This window comes from Terrapene carolina, unplaced genomic scaffold (assembly GCF_002925995.2).
Source record: "Terrapene carolina triunguis isolate 2854851 unplaced genomic scaffold, T_m_triunguis-2.0 Scaffold88, whole genome shotgun sequence".
Taxonomy (NCBI): domain Eukaryota; kingdom Metazoa; phylum Chordata; order Testudines; family Emydidae; genus Terrapene; species Terrapene triunguis.
The window spans coordinates 19655692-19675459 of record NW_020664439.1 but is presented as its reverse complement, the minus strand read 5'-3'; the positions used below and the strand labels follow the sequence as shown (position 1 = coordinate 19675459).

Below are 19768 nucleotides of genomic sequence, written 5' to 3'. Positions count from 1 at the left end.
TTTGTATTATAGTCACACCTAGAGGCCCTAACCAAGTTCAGGACCCTATTATATTAAGCCCTAGCCATAGATTAGGAGACAGCCTCTGCCCAGGAGAAACACTGGCTACTGCATATACAAAGTAGCTTTGTTCAAAGGCTCCCCTAACAATGTTTAGTTTGTATTACATCCCACATGTAAGTGCAATGAAATAACTGAAACCAGAGATAGTTATTAACAGCCCAGTAAAACAAACCTTCCTGAGCCTTAGGAACCTGTTGAAACATGATTGCTTTAAAATTCTGGACACCAGTAGGACTTGGCATAATTTCAATCATTGAATAAATAGTCATAATAATAATACTTTATTCCCGTTTTACTGCAGCCAGTTTTGATTGGCTGCTACGATGTTAAGCTTATCAGATTCAATCTTATACAGCCTCTCTAAGCCTTGGGAATGCTAGCTCCTTTTAGCCTTATTTTTTACCATTTGCATTTTGTTACAGTAACAAGGAATTTTAGGCAGTGCATTTCTGGGGGATTATTGTACTTCTTGGGTGGCTGAATACAGACAGTCTTCAGCACCATGCCTCACAAAGCACCCGAGGTGCTATAATCCGCCAGATATGCCCTATCACGTCTTGTTTAATTAGCATGAACTGATACAGTAGATTTGTTTCAAATCACAAGCAGAGATTTAGCTTTGGATGTTGCAGGGATGGGGATTTTGTTGTTGTTGTTGTTGTTTTTGTTTGGTAAAAAAGATGACATTGTGGGTCTTCTTCATTGCCTTGCACTTGTATAGTCATTTACACTTGTGCAGGGAAGGGGCAGGGCATGTGCAGTGCTACCTTTCTGATTTGGCAGGCTTTACTCCTGGTTTACACAGGCATAAATGACTTTTATGCAAGATGCAATGCACTGGGGGGAATCCCGGCTTTTACATTACTACTTTATCTAGTGTGGAAGAAGAGGTGGGACATGGGGCAGAGGGGCATCTCTTTCTATTCTAACTCCTGCTTTCTTCCCACTCCATGTGTCCTGGAAACTGCTGCTGTTGTGTCTCCCTGAACTGGAGGGTAGATCTCAAGCTGCTTCAATAATACAGACCATTTGTATTCATGCAATTTCTTTTCAAGAATACAAATGAAGGGCTGGACTTGGATTGTAGTTCATATATCTAAACAAGCAAGAATCATAGACTCAGATGCAGAAAGCTCTGAATGATGTGTGTTTGATAGGGTCTGCTCAGACAGTATAGATACAGTCTGAAATTGGAAATTGCCCAGCACATAGTCACAGACAATCCACCATCCAGCCATCTGTTTTTTTGCTGATGTGCTTCATTCCTTTCAAAGCTGGAAGATAGTCTTTCTGGACAGGAATTTTGATCATTTACAAAGGGAATCATAAAAAAATCAGATATAGTAACTTTAGCCTTTTTTTTTTTTTTTTTTTTTAACTTCAAAACATTCTCTTCCAAGGCTGGGAAATACTTTCACTGGAATCATATTTGACTATTAAGATTCCCTTTACAAAGAGAGATGATGTTACAGGAGACCTGGTTGTTGTTTATCAGAATTTATCACTAATTAAGATGAAAATGGAGTCACTTGTACCTAGAAGATGGTAATCAAAATGTTACATTGATGTATGGATATGTCACCTCTTGAGGAGGAAGAGAAGATCTGATGGAGGAAGATACCACGTTGTCTTCCTCAGGAGAATGACTAGTTTTAGGGAAGGCTGAGATTTGGTTTTCAGCCTTTATTAGAATTATCTTAAGTCTGTGTTTTTGAGGAGAAAACCTACACAGTACGATAGGTAAAAGCTTCTTTCTGTAGGATTTTAGGAATCTGGTGGCCAGGTTACTGCCCCCTGTGGTGATATATGGTCCGGTTTGTCATATTTCCTAGGCACCTGTAGATTCCATTCTGTGTCAATGTAAGTGTATGGAAATGTATCTGAGTCCTCACTTTGTTCACCTCTTCTAGCGGCCACACAAACACTTTCCCATATCTTCTCACATTTCAGTTGTTGAACAGATGTCAAGCCTACTGTACCTGCCAGGCTGTATTTTTTGTCAGAGGAGAGAGTCACACTTTTTATGGAGCAAAGTGGCAGACTTCACGTTACATTTCATTAATGTATTTAATGTCCATTATAAAAATGCTTTGTAAATGTGACAGAGCATATGTGAAGGAGCTGCCAAGAATTTATCTCCCTTGTTGGAGCTGTGCATTGAAAAATTCCAACAATCAAAGGATAACTTGTGCGTGGCATGTTCAAAAGCACAAATTTCAGAATAATCAGCCTAACCTAGCATTTTGGAATTAATACTATAGGAAATGTTTGCTCAGTTGAGTTCACTCTGCTTTGCCCGCTGCAGATTCTGTGGTTTTCCACTACTCCATGTATTATTTAGTAGCACAGCATAACATCAAAAGGATCTTTCAGCACTTGCACTGTGGACTGCCACACAATGGCAATATTTGCCAAATCTGGAAAACATTTATCAAAAATGAACGCTGATGTTCTTTTCATTCAGTCCAGCTCAACTGATTTCTCGGATTGTACACATGTACAAGGGCTAGATCCATCCAAATGCTCTCGCTGCTTTGCACCACTCCAGTGACACAAGGTAGCCATAAACCTGCTGCCCCAGTCATTTAAGCCAGTTCTGTGACTGCTTGGTGTCACTGGAATGACACAAAGTAAATCTGGCCCTTCATTTCTAAATAAGTGATTTTTGGAGCAAGTGAAAATCTAGCAGAAAGTATGAATTTTCCATTTTTTCATGCAGACATTGCTGTTCCTGGCAAACGGTCAATTTCATGTTTTCCACAAAATCTGTGATTGCCTTACCTTTCTGGGATGTATGTTACCTTGATAGCTGCTATCAGGTAGCCAGCTTGCAAGGGGATTGTTTTGCTGTATTAGGAAGAGTTACCACAACCCATAAGAGCTTTTACATGCGATAGCAGTGTATGCTAACCTAGATTAAAGTGGTCGAAACTACTGCTTAAAAGACAGCCTGAAAAAAATAAATACTGATGAGCCCAAAAGAGGGGTTTGGAAACGATAAAAAAGAACAAAAATACATATGTTATAGAGGAAAGGGAACTGCTACTGACAGAAGCCTGATGATGGCTTCCAAAATGGCTGGTAGACAGCAGCAGTTGGCTCATTTTTAGAATTCAAAGGGCAAGCTCTAGGAGGAGAATATTGGGGATGGCTCCTGTATTAAAGGAGTGACCATATTTTTTCCATCTCATCTTATTTTTCTTGATGGAATTAATTAGCACCTGATGTACTTCTTTACTTATCAGCTGAGGGAGGTTCCACTTGATTCAATGCAGATCGTTTCAGGCATTGCTGGTTTTGTTTTGAAACTCCAGGCATGACTCCTTCATGCTCCCCTAATATTCCTTTATGCTAGATATGTATCATACAATAATGCAGCGAAAAGGAAGGATGGGTTAACCAGGAAACCATTGTGGAACGAGAAGTACTTTGACATAGCAAGTGAAAATAAGTATTCCGTTCACCATATCATAAGACTTTTCTTTCCACAATAGTCACATAACCCTGTAAGAAAGAAAGAAAGAAGCACCTGTTCATTGATACTGCTTTTAGTTATGTTATACTGTAGTATGGTATAATCAGAGAATTAACTCCTGTATCTCTGCAAAAATCAATTGCTATTGGTCTCATTTGCTTTCATTTGCTGTTGCTAATCACACCCCACAGTACTTTACTAGAACCCTTCTTTTCTTTGTAACATATTCTGATTCAGGTATTGCAGCAAGCTTTCTGCAGCATGTTTGTTTCCACAGCTAAACTGCTACAAGCACTGGGTTATATAAAAAGCATGGATTCTGTGTGCTGTACTGTTGTTTGCAATTGATTAACATCTCTTTCTTTGATGCTGTCACACTAGCCTTAGGCATGCTGGGCCTCCAGAGTAAAAGGAGGAATACAAGATTTAATCTCCTCTCCAGTTTCTCTCCAGAAAACTATCGTGACATTCTGAGGAAATTCATGCTGTAATCCTCAAATGTCTTGGATTACTTAAAGGAAAACTCTGCCATTTTGCTAAATGCACAGGCCAGAAAATGTTTATGGCAAGAAACTCTCCTCATCATGAATGAATTGTGATATATACTTGTAAATAACTCAGACTATGATATCTAATCAATTTAGATTTTATTTGGAAAGATTATTTTGTTTTTGTTACAGTAGTGCTCAAAGGCCCCATTCAGCATTGGAGCCCTAAACAGTAATCGCTGTATAAACACATAGGAAGACCTGCAGTCTTGCAGTCTAAGAGTATATCTATACTTCAGGCTGGGTGTGAAGGAGACATACCGCTAGCACACTAAAATAGTGTGTAGCTTCAGACATGTGAGCAGCAGGAGGAGCTAACCTCTTCCCCCGTACATATCTAGGGTCTTGGATGGGATCATATTTGGGTGACTAGCCCCTCCTGTTGCTCACACCACTGTGGCTACACACAATTTTTAGAGCACTAGTTTAATTGTGCAGGTATGTCTCCTCAAAATTACGCTCCCCAGCTCCAAGTATAGATATACCCTAAGAAGATAAAAAATAGATGAAGGGAAGGGAAGAAGGATACAATATACCAGCAAAATGGTCAGGTGATAATTAGCACACTTATTTAGTTCTTTTTTCCCCCAAAGGAGAGGGATAACATCCTATGTACAATATTGATATACCGTCTATTCACTATAGATATTCTTTTAGAAATAACATGCCAGTATCTCAACCTGTCCATTGTCACTTTGCCAGTTTCCTGTGGGCACCACAGAGGAATTGGGTCTTACGAAGATAATTGGAGAAATGATGTACTGACTAGTTCAATATTGTTAATACTTAGCACAACACATGTTGAAAGCCATGTACAAACATCAGTTAATCTTCACCACACTTCAGTGAGGTACTGTAGCTAGCTAAGGATATACTGCAGTCAGGAGGTGAGATTGCAGCACTTGTAGACATACCCAAGTTATCTTTGATCTAGCTAGACCAAAGCTAGCTTGAATAATAGTGAAGCCCCAGCAGCATGGACAATAACCACTTGAGTATGTACCCAGGCTCCTCAGTGGGTGGGACTAGTCCATGCAGCTGCCCATACTTCTGCAGCTTCACTGCTATTGTTACTTGAGCTAACTTTGATCTGGTTAGATCAAAGCTAGCTCAGGTATATCTACACTTGCTGCAATCACACCTCACAGTAGCAATGTAGACATACCTTAAGTATTATTGTTAACCCCATCTTGTAGATAGGAAAAGAGAGGTGGGTGGGTTAAATGATTTGCCCAAGATCATAGCTGTAGCCACTGGGGGAGATGTTTGTGGGACATTTTCCCCTAATGTTTAGAGAGGGTGAGACAATAAAGTCTCCCTTAGCCTCCAACTATGATCCAGGGTTCATTAGGTTAATTTGATTGCCAAACTCTGAAGATGGTTCCAAATTTCTCTTTCCCCCACACGACTCTTCTGAAAGAGCAGTTTTTGAGGATAATTTTGAGTGTAAAAACAGGGAGGGTAACTAACCATTGGAACAATTTAACAAAGGTCGTGGTGGATTCTTGATCACTCGCTATTTTTAAATCATGACTGGATTTTTTTTAAAGATATGCTCTAGTTCAAACAGGAATTATTTGGGGGGAGTTCTGTGGTCTGTGCTATGCAGGAGGTCAGACTAGATGTTTATAATGGTCCCTTCTGGCCTTGGAATCTATGACTCTTTGATTCCATGCATTTTTGATGGATCTGGATTATGTTTAACCTTAATCCACTTGTGTGGAAGAACCGTCAAAGTCTCCATTTTGCTATAATACTCATTTAACAATAAGAACTTTAATATTAAATAATTAAACATTCTGTTTAAATATACAGTAACATTATCTTTACAGTCTCTTGCACGCAGTTTTTGTTAGCATAGCTCACTCCTTTACATCAAGCACAGAAGGTCGGCTAGCAGAAATAGGGTTCATGCAGAATGTTAGAGCCATTTTAGGGAGAGGAGGAACCAAGACTAGAGACATGACATGTTTAACTGTGACTGTCTTCAGTGCAAAGTGTTATCTTGTGACATTTTGCTTTAGTGTCAAATAAGTAGCTTGGGGGCAAGAACTGGGATTAGGCTCAATGTTATTTAGCATCTTCAGTGATGAACTGGAAAAGGGGTTGTCATAGGGTGACACTGGCCTTTTAAGGAGGAGCAGGGCCAGTGTACCTGTCTGCATCAGCTGATCCAGAATAGGCTTTAAAAGAGGGCCCCTGGGGCTAGGGAAGGGAGGAGACCAGTGAGTCAGAGTTAGGAAGTAGGACTGCCAGAGTCCCCTGGGTAGGGAGGCTATGAGAGCCTGAAAGGTAAAAGGGGAAACATCCCATGGAGTTTGTGGCCCAGAGTGACCCAGGGAGCTGTCTGTATTTGTTTTGTTTAGATTTGGACAATAAGACTGCTTGAAGGAGGCTGTGGGCATGGCAGTAGATCCCTTGTAAACTGCTGAGAAGCCCTGCCATGTTACAGGGGTAAACATCCAGGGTGAAATCCTGCCTCTGTTGATGTCAATGAGAGTATTGCCACTGACTTCAATGGGAACAGGATTTCATCCCTTGTGGATAGTACTAAACTAGAGAGTAATGTGCACACTAGTGAGGCTCAAACAATAGTATAAACGAAAAAATTGTGGAAAACACCAAATGGGATTCAATCTGGAGAAATACCAGATAAAAAACAACCCAGAGCACTGATGATGGGGAGTGGGAGGGTTGGGAGAGGGAGAGAATACTTGTAAAGCAAGAATTTTGGAAAAGATCTGCACCAGATGTTCTCAGATGGCAGTAACTTAAATAGGTGCTCATAAGGTGGTATGTTGTTAAAAATATACAGTGTGATTTTTGGCTTACATATTGTATAACAAGTCATCATTCATTGAGGCAAAAATCATTTTCTGGAGGGAGATGATGTGGCCCTGTGGATCAAGTGCTGAACTTGGATGTTAGACACCTTGGTTCTAGGCCTGCCACTGCTCTGAGACACCTCAGGCAAGTCATTTCACCACTCTGTGCTTCAGTTTCCCCATTTCTAAAATGAAGATACCAATACTGACCTTCTTTGAGCTCTGCTAATGAAAAGCACTCTATGAGAGCTAGGTGATATTATACTTGTCATTGGAATAAATGCACCTACAATAGAATGTTCAGTTCTGGACATCTTAATATTTGAAAGATGCTGATAAATTGGGGGGTATTCAAAAATGTAAAGCTCTGGGTGATTTGTTGATTAGACAATGATAAAAGAACTTAATATGCTAAGTTTGCCTAAACAAAGACTTAGGGTAACATGATAATACTTTACTGTTTAACAAGAACCCCAAACAGAGAGTTGAATTATTTAGGGAGGTACAGGAAGAACAAAGCTTTAGTAATCAGATGACATTAAGCAAAGGAACATTTAGACAGAATATGAGGAAAAATTTCCTGACAATGAGAGCTGAATATTAACATAACAGATTTTACACAAAAGGGATGGAAATTCCTTGCTTGAGACATTTAAAATTAGACAAGACAGGAAGCTTGGAAATATAATCTTGCATTGTCAGGGGAATGAGCTGGGTAACTTCACATATTTAATAGGTTTCTTTCTTCTCTAGTGTTCATGACACAAGAAATAATTGCACTGCTTCTTGAATAGTACATCTTATGTTTAGTTTGATAACTAAACTAGGTATTTGGGCTCAGTGTTTAGTGACCAATATCAGATTTTCTAAAGTCTTATCATTACCAGTCATGTGTAAGATGCAGTGATTCCTGTCCCAACAGTCCCACTTTTTAAAGTGTAAGAAGACCTCTAGGCAGAGAAAATGTTTAATAATCCAATAAATTCATATAAACATTCACCTATTTAGATGTAAAAGCTTTAGACCCTAGGAGAACTTTTCAGGGCAACAATTCTTGCCAGAAAGAATTGCTAGCACAGTTTTCCTGGGCAGCGTAGTTAGGGCATAAAATTGTTTAAACCAAATATTTGCTTTTGTTTCAATTATAAAGATGAGCCAAGAATTAGAATGTGGTTTTCTTCTGAGTCAATGGTAGGCTTACTGTATTTATTCCCTTCTCAAAAGAGAAAGAATTGCTAAGCTGAAGGCTGCTTCAGTTCTGCGGATAGCTCTGGTTTAATTTAAAATAAGTTGTTTGGGTTTTTTTGTTTGAGAAAATGCCCATGTAATTGATGATAAAACCTAGCATAAAACTCTTCAACTGATTTTAAACCAGGACACCTCTTTTGCCTTGAGGCTGGCATAATTAATAAGCAGTTCATTAATGGCTTTCATTGACGTTTGGCAGGTGTATTCTTCTTCCAGGTTAAGGAGCTCTTGATACAGTTCTTGTGGCTTTTAACATCTGCTATCCCTTGCATTCGCCAGGCCCTCTGGATAGTTCATCAGCTTTCTTTGATGCATTCAGGAAAAATGCTAGATTGACCTGACTGAAATCACCACTCAAAACGTAGTGACATAAAAGATCAATTCCCCATTTACAATTAATTAAGAAACAGGTATGAGAAACTGCAGTCTTTGTATACTTCTTTGAGGTAAAGAACAGGGCCGGCTCCAGGCACCAGGCAACCAAGCTGGTGCTTGGGGCGGCACCTGGAGGGGGGCGGCGCTCCGGCCGCCGGGGAGAGCGGGGCTGCAGCCGGGCTCGCCACCCTCCCCCCGGCGCTCTGGCCGCCCTCCCCCCCGCGCCCTCCCCCCGGCCGCCGGGGGGAGAGCGGCGAGCCCCTGCCGGGGCTCGCCGCCCTGCGCTCTGGCCGCCGGGGGGAGAGCCGAGCCCCAGCCGGGGTTCGCCGCCCTGTCCCCGGCGCTCTGGCCGCCAGGGGGAGAGCTGAGCCCCCGCCGGGGCTCGCCGCCCTGCCCCCGGCGCTCGGGCCGCCCCCCCCCCCCCGCGGGGGGGGAGGGGGAGGCGACCGGAGGCTTTTTTGCCTGGGGCGGCAAAAAAGCCAGAGCTGGCCCTGCTCAGACCAAAGGGGTCAGTGATGAGCATCATCTCAAGACATGAATGAAGGCAAGAGATGTACTCCCTGAGATTGTTCTCCAGCATGGCATGTCCAGCAGTTGAGAGAGAACTGGCAGTGCTGGTCCCAGGCATACACATGCACTGGTTGGCACTTATGCTGGATGCAATGGTACAGGGCCAGAATATGATATGCTTCCTCACAAGGTCCTCAGATAGTCCCACTGAAGTTAATAAGACAGTTTTTGGAAATAAAGTGCTACTCTGCATGAGTAAGAATATCAGCTTCTGGTGCTTTGAAATTTTCTGTATGTAAGGAAAGTTTTCAGCATTCATATTCACATTCTCAGTGCGTGGGTTTAGAATGTCATTGCTCATTTGCACATTACTGTACAGCATTTCTTAGACCCTGCTTAATGACCACAGTGATGATCACAATGCAGCCAGGTGTAACACAAGAATGTGTCACTTTGAGTCAAATAAAATATTTATCAATACTAAATCATCCCCTTTGCCCTCAAGAGGCAGCCTGGACTAGAGGATTGGGGCTAAGAATCAAGAGCTCTGAAAGTCTGATTCTGGCCCTGCCACTGATTCTCTATGTGACCTTTGAACTACTCACTTCAGTTTTCCAATATGTAAAATTGGAATTGTAACTGTTACTTAGCTACATCGCTAGAATTATGTGAAGCTTAATTAATGTATGTACAGTGCTTTCAAAATTCATAGCATTAAGTGCTATGTGTTCTCATGTGTGTCAAGAGAGTGCGGTGATGGGCACACTAAATGCTTAAAATAAAGAAGTAAGACTTTAGGTCCAGATCCAGACAAGTGGTGAGCACAGCCACTAAGAGTTTGGTACTTCTAAGGATTGTTCTCTTATTTACTCATGTTCACTTCCCTTTCTATATATCCTTGACCAACCAAGGGATAAGATCTAGAAGTGAGTAGCCTAGTTGCTGGTCTCTGCGTAACATTTGGAGGCCCTTAAATGAGTGCAACTGTTCAGAAAAACCTTGAATACAGAGCTGCATCTCTGCTGCCTAATCTCCAGACAGAAAACATCCAATTGCAGAGATGAACATTAAGAACACATCCATAAGCATGAAATATTCACCCCAATTTAAAATCATCTAGTTGTAATGTTTAAAATACCAAGCATTTTACAGCAATGCAAACTCCGTTCTAAAATCCACTGCCAAGCTCACTTGATTTTCTTTGACAGTGAATATAAAAGACCTCAAGTGTCGAAAGCAACAGAACCACAAAAATCTGAAATGTTGCTTAATTAGTATTTGGGAAGCTTGGGGCTACAGCGCATCTGTTAATTTTTATGTTACAACAAGCAGAAATACATTCACACTTGGCGGTATCATTAGCATTCTGGGCATCAAGTCACTAGTAGTAAATAGCAAATTTGATGCCCTCAAAAATGTTTAAAGATATGGCCTTGCCATTGGTGGAGTAATTTCCCATAAGAAAATAATCTTGATGGTTACAGCCAGAGACTGGATATAAAAGACGACCTCTGGCAACTACAGCAGTTTCTTTCTCTGGAAAAACAGTTCTCGTTTTTCCCTGGGGTTTCATATTGTGCAGCTCTTGACATGTTTGCCGTTTTGTTTACGAAGGGTTATGCTAGGGAAGGGAACTAGTTTGTGGTTTATGACAGCATCACTGCTGAAGATTTGGTACATACTGTGATTTGTATCGCCCATTTGTGCCTCAGCCGTAAAAGTGCACTTTTTATCAGGAATATTTGTGAATATATAACAGCTCCAAAGACATATGGCCAATAAATAATTCAAAGTTATCTATTTTCCCTGCATATTCTTTATACACCTACCATGGTTTAATGCCTAGCTGGCTTGGAAACAATATTCTTTATGACAGTCCTAGTATAAAAATGTTTACTGACTGGCAGCAAACCACTGATTCTCAGGTTATTGCCTTGAAAAATAAACCCTGTCCTCCTAGTCTCCTTTTTCTTGCCTTTCTATTTTGCTAGCAGCCCTGAGGAGCATTCTCTTGCATTGTAAGTGCCTACAAAGTGGGTATGTTTAACACATGATTTCACTATAACTATAATGTGATTTAATTCATTATTTTCCTCCCTCCCCCTTGTCTTCTTTTCAGTTCGATTTCTGTTTACAGTCCCAAGGACAATCCTAACACATTTGATGCTGCTGCTTTCTTCCAGTCTGTGGGAAATTTCCTGGGGATCTTTGCTGGATCATTTGCAATGGGGTCCTCATACGCTGTTGTCACAGCTTTAATATCCTTTCTTGTTTTCCAAACAGAAAAAACTCTGCAGGTTTGAAAGACTGTTTGTCTTGAAAAGAACTCCCAAGGCTATCTGTGATTTAAGATTGACCATCTTTACTTTGAGCCTGAACTTCTTGACCAGGGGTTTGAAGAGGCTCTGTAAACAAAGCCAGGTCCTCAGCTGGAGAAAATCAACACAGGTTCAATGGTTTCAACAGAGCTATGTTGATTTTAACCAGCGGAGGATCTGGCCCAAAATCTAGAGCCCTTGGTCCTGTAAGTAGTCTCATTGACCTCAGTAAGACCACCCTTGTGCCTAAGGACTATTCCTTAGTAAAAGGTGCAGGACTGGACCCCAAATTCTCTTATATGGGAGACTCTCCTGAAATCCCTCTGTCTTTCCCCATTTATTTTATTTCTCCCCAAAACACTGTCATGCTGACCAGTCCTTTCAATCAACAAGAAATAGATCACCACACTGGACCGGACCGGGGGAGGGGAGGAGAGTATGTGCGGTGTAACCTTACTCCAAGGACTGAGCTCACCTCCTTGACAGAGCTCACAGCTGACAGTCATGGGATTACAGGTTATGAAGTACCTGTTAGTATTTTAGCGTTCCTGAGAAAATCAAAGCACCATGACATCAAAATTCTCCTATGCTGTTCCACCTGACACTAACATGAATGTATGTAATGAAACCCTTGCTTCATACCACACTCAGCCTCCCAGTAGTTGCTATATCTTAACTGACCCATACAACTACATAGAAATATAATGTAACTGGATAATAATCAGAATAAGTGTTGTCTACTGGGTGAAACGGGCAAAAGGAGCCAGGACTCCTGGGTTCTATCTTAGACTCTGATAGTGACTCCCTGTGGGACTTTAGGCAAAATACTTACCCTTGGTCTATGCTACAGAGTTAGATCGACATAAGTCAGCTTACGTCAACCTAATTAAGTCAGTGTACACACTACAGCCTTGCTCCCACCGATGTAAGTGCCCTACTACACCGACATAATAAGTCCACCTCAACGAGAAGCGTAGGGCTCATGTCAGTGTAGTTAGGTTGATGCAGTGTCTGTGTAGACATTGCATTACTTACATCGGCTGTTAGCCGTCATATTTATCAGTTTCACAGCTAACCTTACAGGTGACTTAAGTTTCTAGTGTAGACAAGCCCTTGGGCCCAGAGCCTCAAAGGTAGTTAGATCCTAACTACCTTTGAGGATCCAGGCCTTAATCTCTCTATACCTCAGTGAATGCTGCCTTAAAATGGGTACAATAACAATTAATGTTTGCAAAGTATTTTGAGATGCTCACATAAAATACAATATTTAATTTACAATTTAAGTAGTAGCAGTAATTAAACGAAGTACAAGCCAAGCTATGCAAGCCTATGCAAAAATGAGGGGGTTAGTTAAACAGAAGTTAAAAGGTACAGTGACTAAAGTGAAATCCCTGCAAGCTGCATGGGCGCTTTTTAAAGACACCATAATAGAGGCCCAACTTCAATGTATACCCCAAATTAAGAAACACAGTAAAAGAACTAAAAAAGAGCCACTGTGGCTTAACAACCATGTAAAAGAAGCAGTGAGAGATAAAAAGACTTCCTTTAAAAAGTGGAAGTCAAATCCTAGTGAGGCAAATAGAAAGGAGCATAAACGCTGCCAAATTAAGTGCAAGAATGTAATAAGAAAAGCCAAAGATGAGTTTGAAGAACAGCTAGCCAAAAACTCCAAAGGTAATAACAGAATGTTTTTTAAGTACCTCAGAAGCAGGAAGCCTGCTAAACAACCAGTGGGGCCCCTTGATGATCGAGATCCAAAAGGAGCACTTAAAGACGATAAAGTCATTGCGGAGAAACTAAATGGATTCTTTGCTTCAGTCTTCATGGCTGAGGATGTTAGGGAGATTCCCGAACCTGAGCTGGCTTTTGTAGGTGACAAATCTGAGGAACTGTCACAGATTGAAGTGTCACGAGAGGAGGTTTTGGAATTAATTGATAAACTTAACATTAACAAGTCACCGGGACCAGATGGCATTCACCCAAGAGTTCTGAAAGACTTCAAATGTGAAGTTGCAGAACTGTTAACTAAGGTTTGTAACCTGTCCTTTAAATCGGCTTCTGTACCCAAAGACTGGAAGTTAGCTAATGTAACGCCAATATTTAAAAAGGGCTCTAGAGGTGATCCCGGCAATTACAGACCGGTAAGTCTAACGTCTGTACCGGGCAAATTAGTCAAAACAATAGTTAAGAATAAAATTGTCCGACACATAAAAAAACATAAACTGTTGAGCAATAGTCAACATGGTTTCTGTAAAGGGAAATCGTGTCTTACTAATCTATTAGAATTCTTTGAAGGGGTCAACAAACATGTGGACAAGGGGGATCCAGTGGACATAGTGTACTTAGATTTCCAGAAAGCCTTTGACAAGGTCCCTCACCAAAGGCTCTTATGTAAATTAAACTGCCATGGGATAAAAGGGAAGGTCCTTTCATGGATTGAGAACTGGTTAGAAGACAGGGAACAAAGGGTAGGAATTAATGGTAAATTCTCAGAATGGAGAGGGGTAACTAGTGGTGTTCCCCAAGGGTCAGTCCTCGGACCGATCCTATTCAACTTATTCATAAATGATCTGGAGAAAGGGGTAAACAGTGAGGTGGCAAAGTTTGCAGATGATACTAAACTGCTAAAGATAGTTAAGTCCAAATCAGACTATGAAGAACTTCAAAAAGATCTCACAAAACTAAGTGATTGGGCAACAAAATGGCAAATGAAATTTAATGTGGATAAATGTAAAGTAATGCACATTGGAAAAAATAACCCCAACTATACATACAATATGATGGGGGCTAATTTAGCTACAACAAGTCAGGAAAAAGATCTTGGAGTCATCGTGGATAGTTCTCTGAAAATGTCCACGCAGTGTGCAGAGGCGGTCAAAAAAGCAAACAGGATGTTAGGAATCATTAAAAAGGGGATAGAGAATAAGACTGAGAATATATTATTGCCCTTATATAAATCGATGGTACGCCCTCATCTCGAATACTGTGTACAGATGTGGTCTCTTCATCTCAAAAAAGATATACTGGCACTAGAAAAGGTTCAGAAAAGGGCAACTAAAATGATTAAGGGTTTGGAACGGGTCCCATATGAGGAGAGATTAAAGAGGCTAGGACTCTTCAGCTTGGAAAAGAGGAGACTAAGGGGGGATATGATAGAGGTATATAAAATCGTGAGTGATGTGGAGAAAGTGGATAAGGAAAAGTTATTTACTTATTCCCATAATACAAGAACTAGGGGTCATCAAATGAAATTAATAGGCAGCAGGTTTAAAACAAATAAAAGGAAGTTCTTCACGCAGCGCACAGTCAACTTGTGGAACTCCTTACCTGAGGAGGTTGTGAAGGCTAGGACTATAACAGAGTTTAAAAGAGAACTGGATAAATTCATGGTGGTTAAGTCCATTAATGGCTACTAGCCAGGATGGGTAAGGAATGGTGTCCCTAGCCTCTGTCTGTCAGAGGGTGGAGATGGATGGCAGGAGAGAGATCACTTAAGCTATTGACTACAAATCAAAGTGCAGCTTATCCGAACTGGGAAAGTCGTGATTCTCCTTTTCCGTACATCTGGTTTAGTCATTTACATTAACTGGTGTAAAAATGCTACCAAATCACAACAGTAGCAACTTACACTCACTTTGCACAAGTATAAATGACTAAACAAAGCACTAATGTGTTAATCAGCTTTCCCATCTTGATTCCTTTGAGAGTCCAGTTCTGAAGCATCGATTATGCTTGCTAAACTGATTCCATTTAAAGGCTACATAGTAAAGTTGACCTTCCCTTTTGATAGAGACAATAAAGGCTGTGGACCAACTTGGCTTTTTGGTCATCTTGTTGCCATATCACCTTTTCACAGCCGCATTTCTTTGAAACCACATGACATGAGCATATTTCAACAGCTAATATAAATAGAAGTATATATGTGAAGTAGACTAATGCTGGATAAGTAATGCTAAATTCATTCACTTAGGCCTTGATCCAGCAAAGCACTTAATAACATGTATAATCTTAAGGTCCCATTGAAGGCACATGCTTATGTGCTTCGTATGATACAGTTGAATAGTTTTACGGTGCATTATTTCATTTATGATAGTGGGGGTGAATTTAGGTTGCAAAGCTGTTTGCTCTTTTTCCTTAGTATTTTTTTAGCACTTGACAAAATTTACAAAGCTGTGTGAGTTCCCCATGTTGGAAACAGGCCTGTTCTTCCTCCTGTCTTGGAGTGCCTTCCTGTCAGCAGAAGCTGCTGGTCTTACAGGTAAGTGTTGCATTTTCCTGACTAAGCAAAGACTGTGGGGCTCTTTAGTAAATCTGTGATGTGGAAAAACAGGACACCTATTTTGAACATGACATCTTATATGAATCTTCCAAAATCCAGTTGCTTCTTTTCATTGCTTAAAAGTGTGGGTGCTGAAAACATCCATCTGCAGTCACAAATCCTTAGATAGCTGAATTATCTTTTTTTCTGCACAAGTCTTTGTTTGGTTGGTGGGTTTTTTTATGGCTCCCACTCAAATCCCCGTTGCAGCAGGAGAGAGGCACAGGCTGCCCAGTGACAGACCAAAACCACTTACTGCCTACACGTCTCGGCATCAACATGGAGATAGCATTTGTGCAACCATAGTCAAATACATGCCCAGAGATTGCTTTTTTTCAACACACAGAACAAGTGAAAACATTCATACACAATGGAAAATGTACACAGAAGTAATTCCCAGTAATGCACAGAAGTAATCTGTGCAATGCCCAGACTCTAATTGATTTCATAATGTGATTAGGAAGAATATGATTCTTAATAGTTTAAGCCTATTGATGTTTTTGATACTGTTATTTTTGACAATGAACTGCCATAATTCCCACCAGGGAAAGTTAGAGGGAAACCTGAGCGCCTGAGCATTAATAGAGAGCCCATTTAGTTTTGCTGGAGAAATTGCTCAAGACCTGTTAATTTTTACTTTGAACATGATCCTTGTAAAGCTTTTGGGGATCAATGAGGCCCTGGGTGAAATCCTGGGTACACTGAAGTCAATAGCAAAACTCCCACTGGCTTCAATGGAGCCAGGATTTTGCCCTTTGTGTGATAAGCCACGTGTTCAGAGGACTTTGAAACCAGTGTGTGGTTTGTTGTAAATTGTTGCATGCTCACTCCTCTTCCTCATTTTATGCACAATTTTCTGTCCCATTCTATGCCAAAGGTGGATTGAATGCCAATGTAGCACAAGTTAAACAAGAGAGCCATGCTCTATCACTTTCCAAAGAAAATCCAACTTTAACCTGAACAAGGCCTTGTTTAATCCTGTTGTGCTCACTGACCATTTTCAAAACATTACCTCTAATAACCTGCTATTTACCTAGACAAAAAAATGGAATAACTTCTAAATCCTTTGTTTTTAAGCTGAGAGTGACTTCCCACGCTTTCTAAAATAGGATTTTTAAAACCTTCTCCCCAGTTGAATCCATGGGTGTCACATTTAGCCAGGAACCAATGTGGTGTTACTAAATTTTTAAATAATTGAAAAGCGGGGTTCATAATGGAAACACTGATACTGCCTCTAATGCCGTCACTGCTTCAGGCACTGCTATACTGAAGGCATGTTCCACTGTCAGAATGCTGGAGTAGACTGCATGACCAAATAATTGGCATATATAATTTCTTCACACTGCAAATATGGTGACACATAATGTACTCTCTCCCACTAGTCACTTGGGATGGTGTTTCATTTTTTTAACATATAAAATGTCAGAAATCAAAGCCCTAATTACCAATGGCACTGAGGGGTTTTATAGTGACATAGTAGCCATATCAGAGGGGTAGGTGTGTTAGTCTGGTTCTGTAAAAAGCGACAAAGAGTCCTGTGGCACCTTATAGACTAACAGACGTATTGGAGCATAAGCTTTCATGGGTGAATACCCACTTCGTCAGATGCCGTAGTAAACTATTTTTAATGGCCAGAAAGTGAGTGGAAAGCAAAGTCATGATCCAATTAAAAGGAAAAAAAAAACAGAAAAGTACAAGGAAGTTAAGCTATTGCTTATAAATAAAGGAACTGGCATAGATGTTAAAAAAGGAAATTGCTCCACCCACACAAATTGCAAGGAAAACAAACCCCGCCCTTTTAGTTCTGCCACTAGCAATTCTTTTCATATGCACGTTCTTTGTCTCAGTTGGCAATTGTTAATTACATTGCCTCATTTATCAGCAGGGTTCAGCCTCTGTCACTTAGCTTCTATGAAAGGCCTTTGTCAGAAGCTGTTAGGAAAAAAGAACACATGCAGTCTTCCTTGTAGCTTCGGAAGTTCAAAGCTGAGTTTTCCAAATGCAACAGCTATTAATACTGTATTGACATTTCAGCTTAAAGTAGGTATTTTTAGCCATTTGCTTTTAACCAGTTCCAATGTAACTTTCATCTTCTCTCACCCTTGCCTGAAAATTCTCTTATCCACTCCTTCCACAATGTTTTTTAAGTTATATTTCAGAGTGGGGTTCATTCTACTGGTTAACAGATCCTCAGGTGACTTGACTTAGTTTGCCAGTAGCACATTTCACTGCACAATGAGAGATGCAAATTTAGGAGGAAGCATCTGATTTCTTAATCCTGAACTAGTGGAATCTATTTACAATGAGGTTAATCTATGCAGCCACCAGAAGGAGCAATGCAGTGGACTATGCTTATGTTCACAGGTGCTGATTTTTATTATTCCGAGTGGATGTTCCACCCCTGCTCTGCCCTGAGGCCACTCCCCTACACTGTGCCTTACCCTGAGGCCTCGCCCTCACTCCACCTCTCCCCGCCCTCACTCTGCTCCCTCCCTGAGGCTCCCCACCCACCACTCACTGCTCTCCGCTCTCCCCAAGCATCTTCCACCAGCCACCAAACAGCTGATTGGCGGCCCTGACAAACAGCTGATCAGCAGCACCACCAAAAAGCTGTGGCAGGTGGGTGCGCAGAACCCCTATTTTTTTTCTATGGGTGCTAGAGCCCCAGAGCACCCCTGGAGTCAGCAGCTATGATTATGTTACAGAAGAGCCTCTTGGCCTAAGCAGTCACTTCCAGGGTTGTATTAAGAGCACACCTCTCATAGGGCACTCCTCGGCCAAAATGCAGGGCTCTGTTACAAGTTATACCTTTAGGAGTTGAGTCTGTCTAGCACCTTGCAAAATCAGGCCATTAGATAGTAAGACTTACAGGGAAGTAATTTCCTTTTGCCTATTTGTGAAATGATCCATCAAGGAAATTTATTCTCTCTCTCCTTTAGTAAAGGAATTATTTATAAATTAATGCACACCATCAGTGATGCATTTTAGGATAGCAGTTACCTCTTTTGTGGCATGAGTCCCATTATCAGCATCACATATTGCCATCTTTTACCCTAAGATGAATTGCCACTATCAATATAAACAATGGAGTAAAATTCATTGAGACTGATTTCCTTATGCCTGGCATCAGCTAACAAGCTGTTATTATTCCTATGTATTTCACAAATGGAGTAAAAAGCAACTAGATTGGTAGACTATTTAAAATCTTATTACCCATTATCAAAGAGGTTGGCATAGTTGGAGTTTAGCTATCTGCTAATTGATTTGGTTCATATAGCTATCATTTTTTTATTATCAGGTTTTTCATTTTTTTTATATTACATCTCTACTCCGATATAACGCTGTCCTCGGAAGCCAAAAAATCTTACCACGTTATAGGTGAAACCGCATTATATCGAACTTGCTTTGATCTGCCGGAGCGTGCAGCCCCGCCTCCCCGGAGCGCTGCTTTACCGCTTTATATCCGAATTCATGTTATATTGGGTCCTGTTATATCGGGGTAGAGGTGGACATTAAATTTTCCAATAATTTAATTTCTTCAGAAAGATCATTCCTTTAATCCATAGTTCTGCTTCAGTGATAGAGGTGCTGAGTTAGTGCTCTTTTTCAGTTTAAAAAAAAAAAGGAGCGGAGGGAATGGAAAAGTAAGTTAGTCACTACTATCCCCAAAAAATAAAGCCATAGGTACAAGCAACTAATAAGAGAGACTTTCTCACAATCTCTGCTCTGATAGATCTAATCACATTCTCCTGTCCAGAATTCCAACACTGTTCATTCTCAGTAAAACCAAGAAGTGTGCATTTAATTTAGCAGGAAACTGAGACAGACATTTACATTTTTGGCTCCAGAATCTGACGTTTTAATGAGAAAAGAACTAGTGAATATTTTTATCTTTGATGCATGCTATGTAGGTGATAGCAGTCCAGAATCAAACTGAAAGATATCAGAAGAAAATTGGACAATTCCGCTAATAAGTCTTTGAAAAAAATATATAATTGCCTAATTTATATCCCATACACAGTGAAGAAAGCATTTTGCTGTCAGGCTGATTCCTGTCTTCAAAATCCAATTTTAATACTTCTTGTCAA

General features: G+C 40.6%; 1 protein-coding gene across 1 annotated transcript in view; it reads left to right on the top strand.

The window, feature by feature from the left end:
- SLC9A9 (solute carrier family 9 member A9) overlaps positions 1-19768 on the top strand; it is a 341581-nt gene that overhangs the window by 160497 nt on the left and 161316 nt on the right. Inside the window, exons 7-8 of the mRNA XM_024214834.1 lie at positions 11164-11302; positions 15515-15620. Of these exons, the coding sequence (XP_024070602.1) occupies positions 11164-11302; positions 15515-15620 (245 nt within the window). The remainder of the gene's footprint in view (positions 1-11163; positions 11303-15514; positions 15621-19768) is intronic.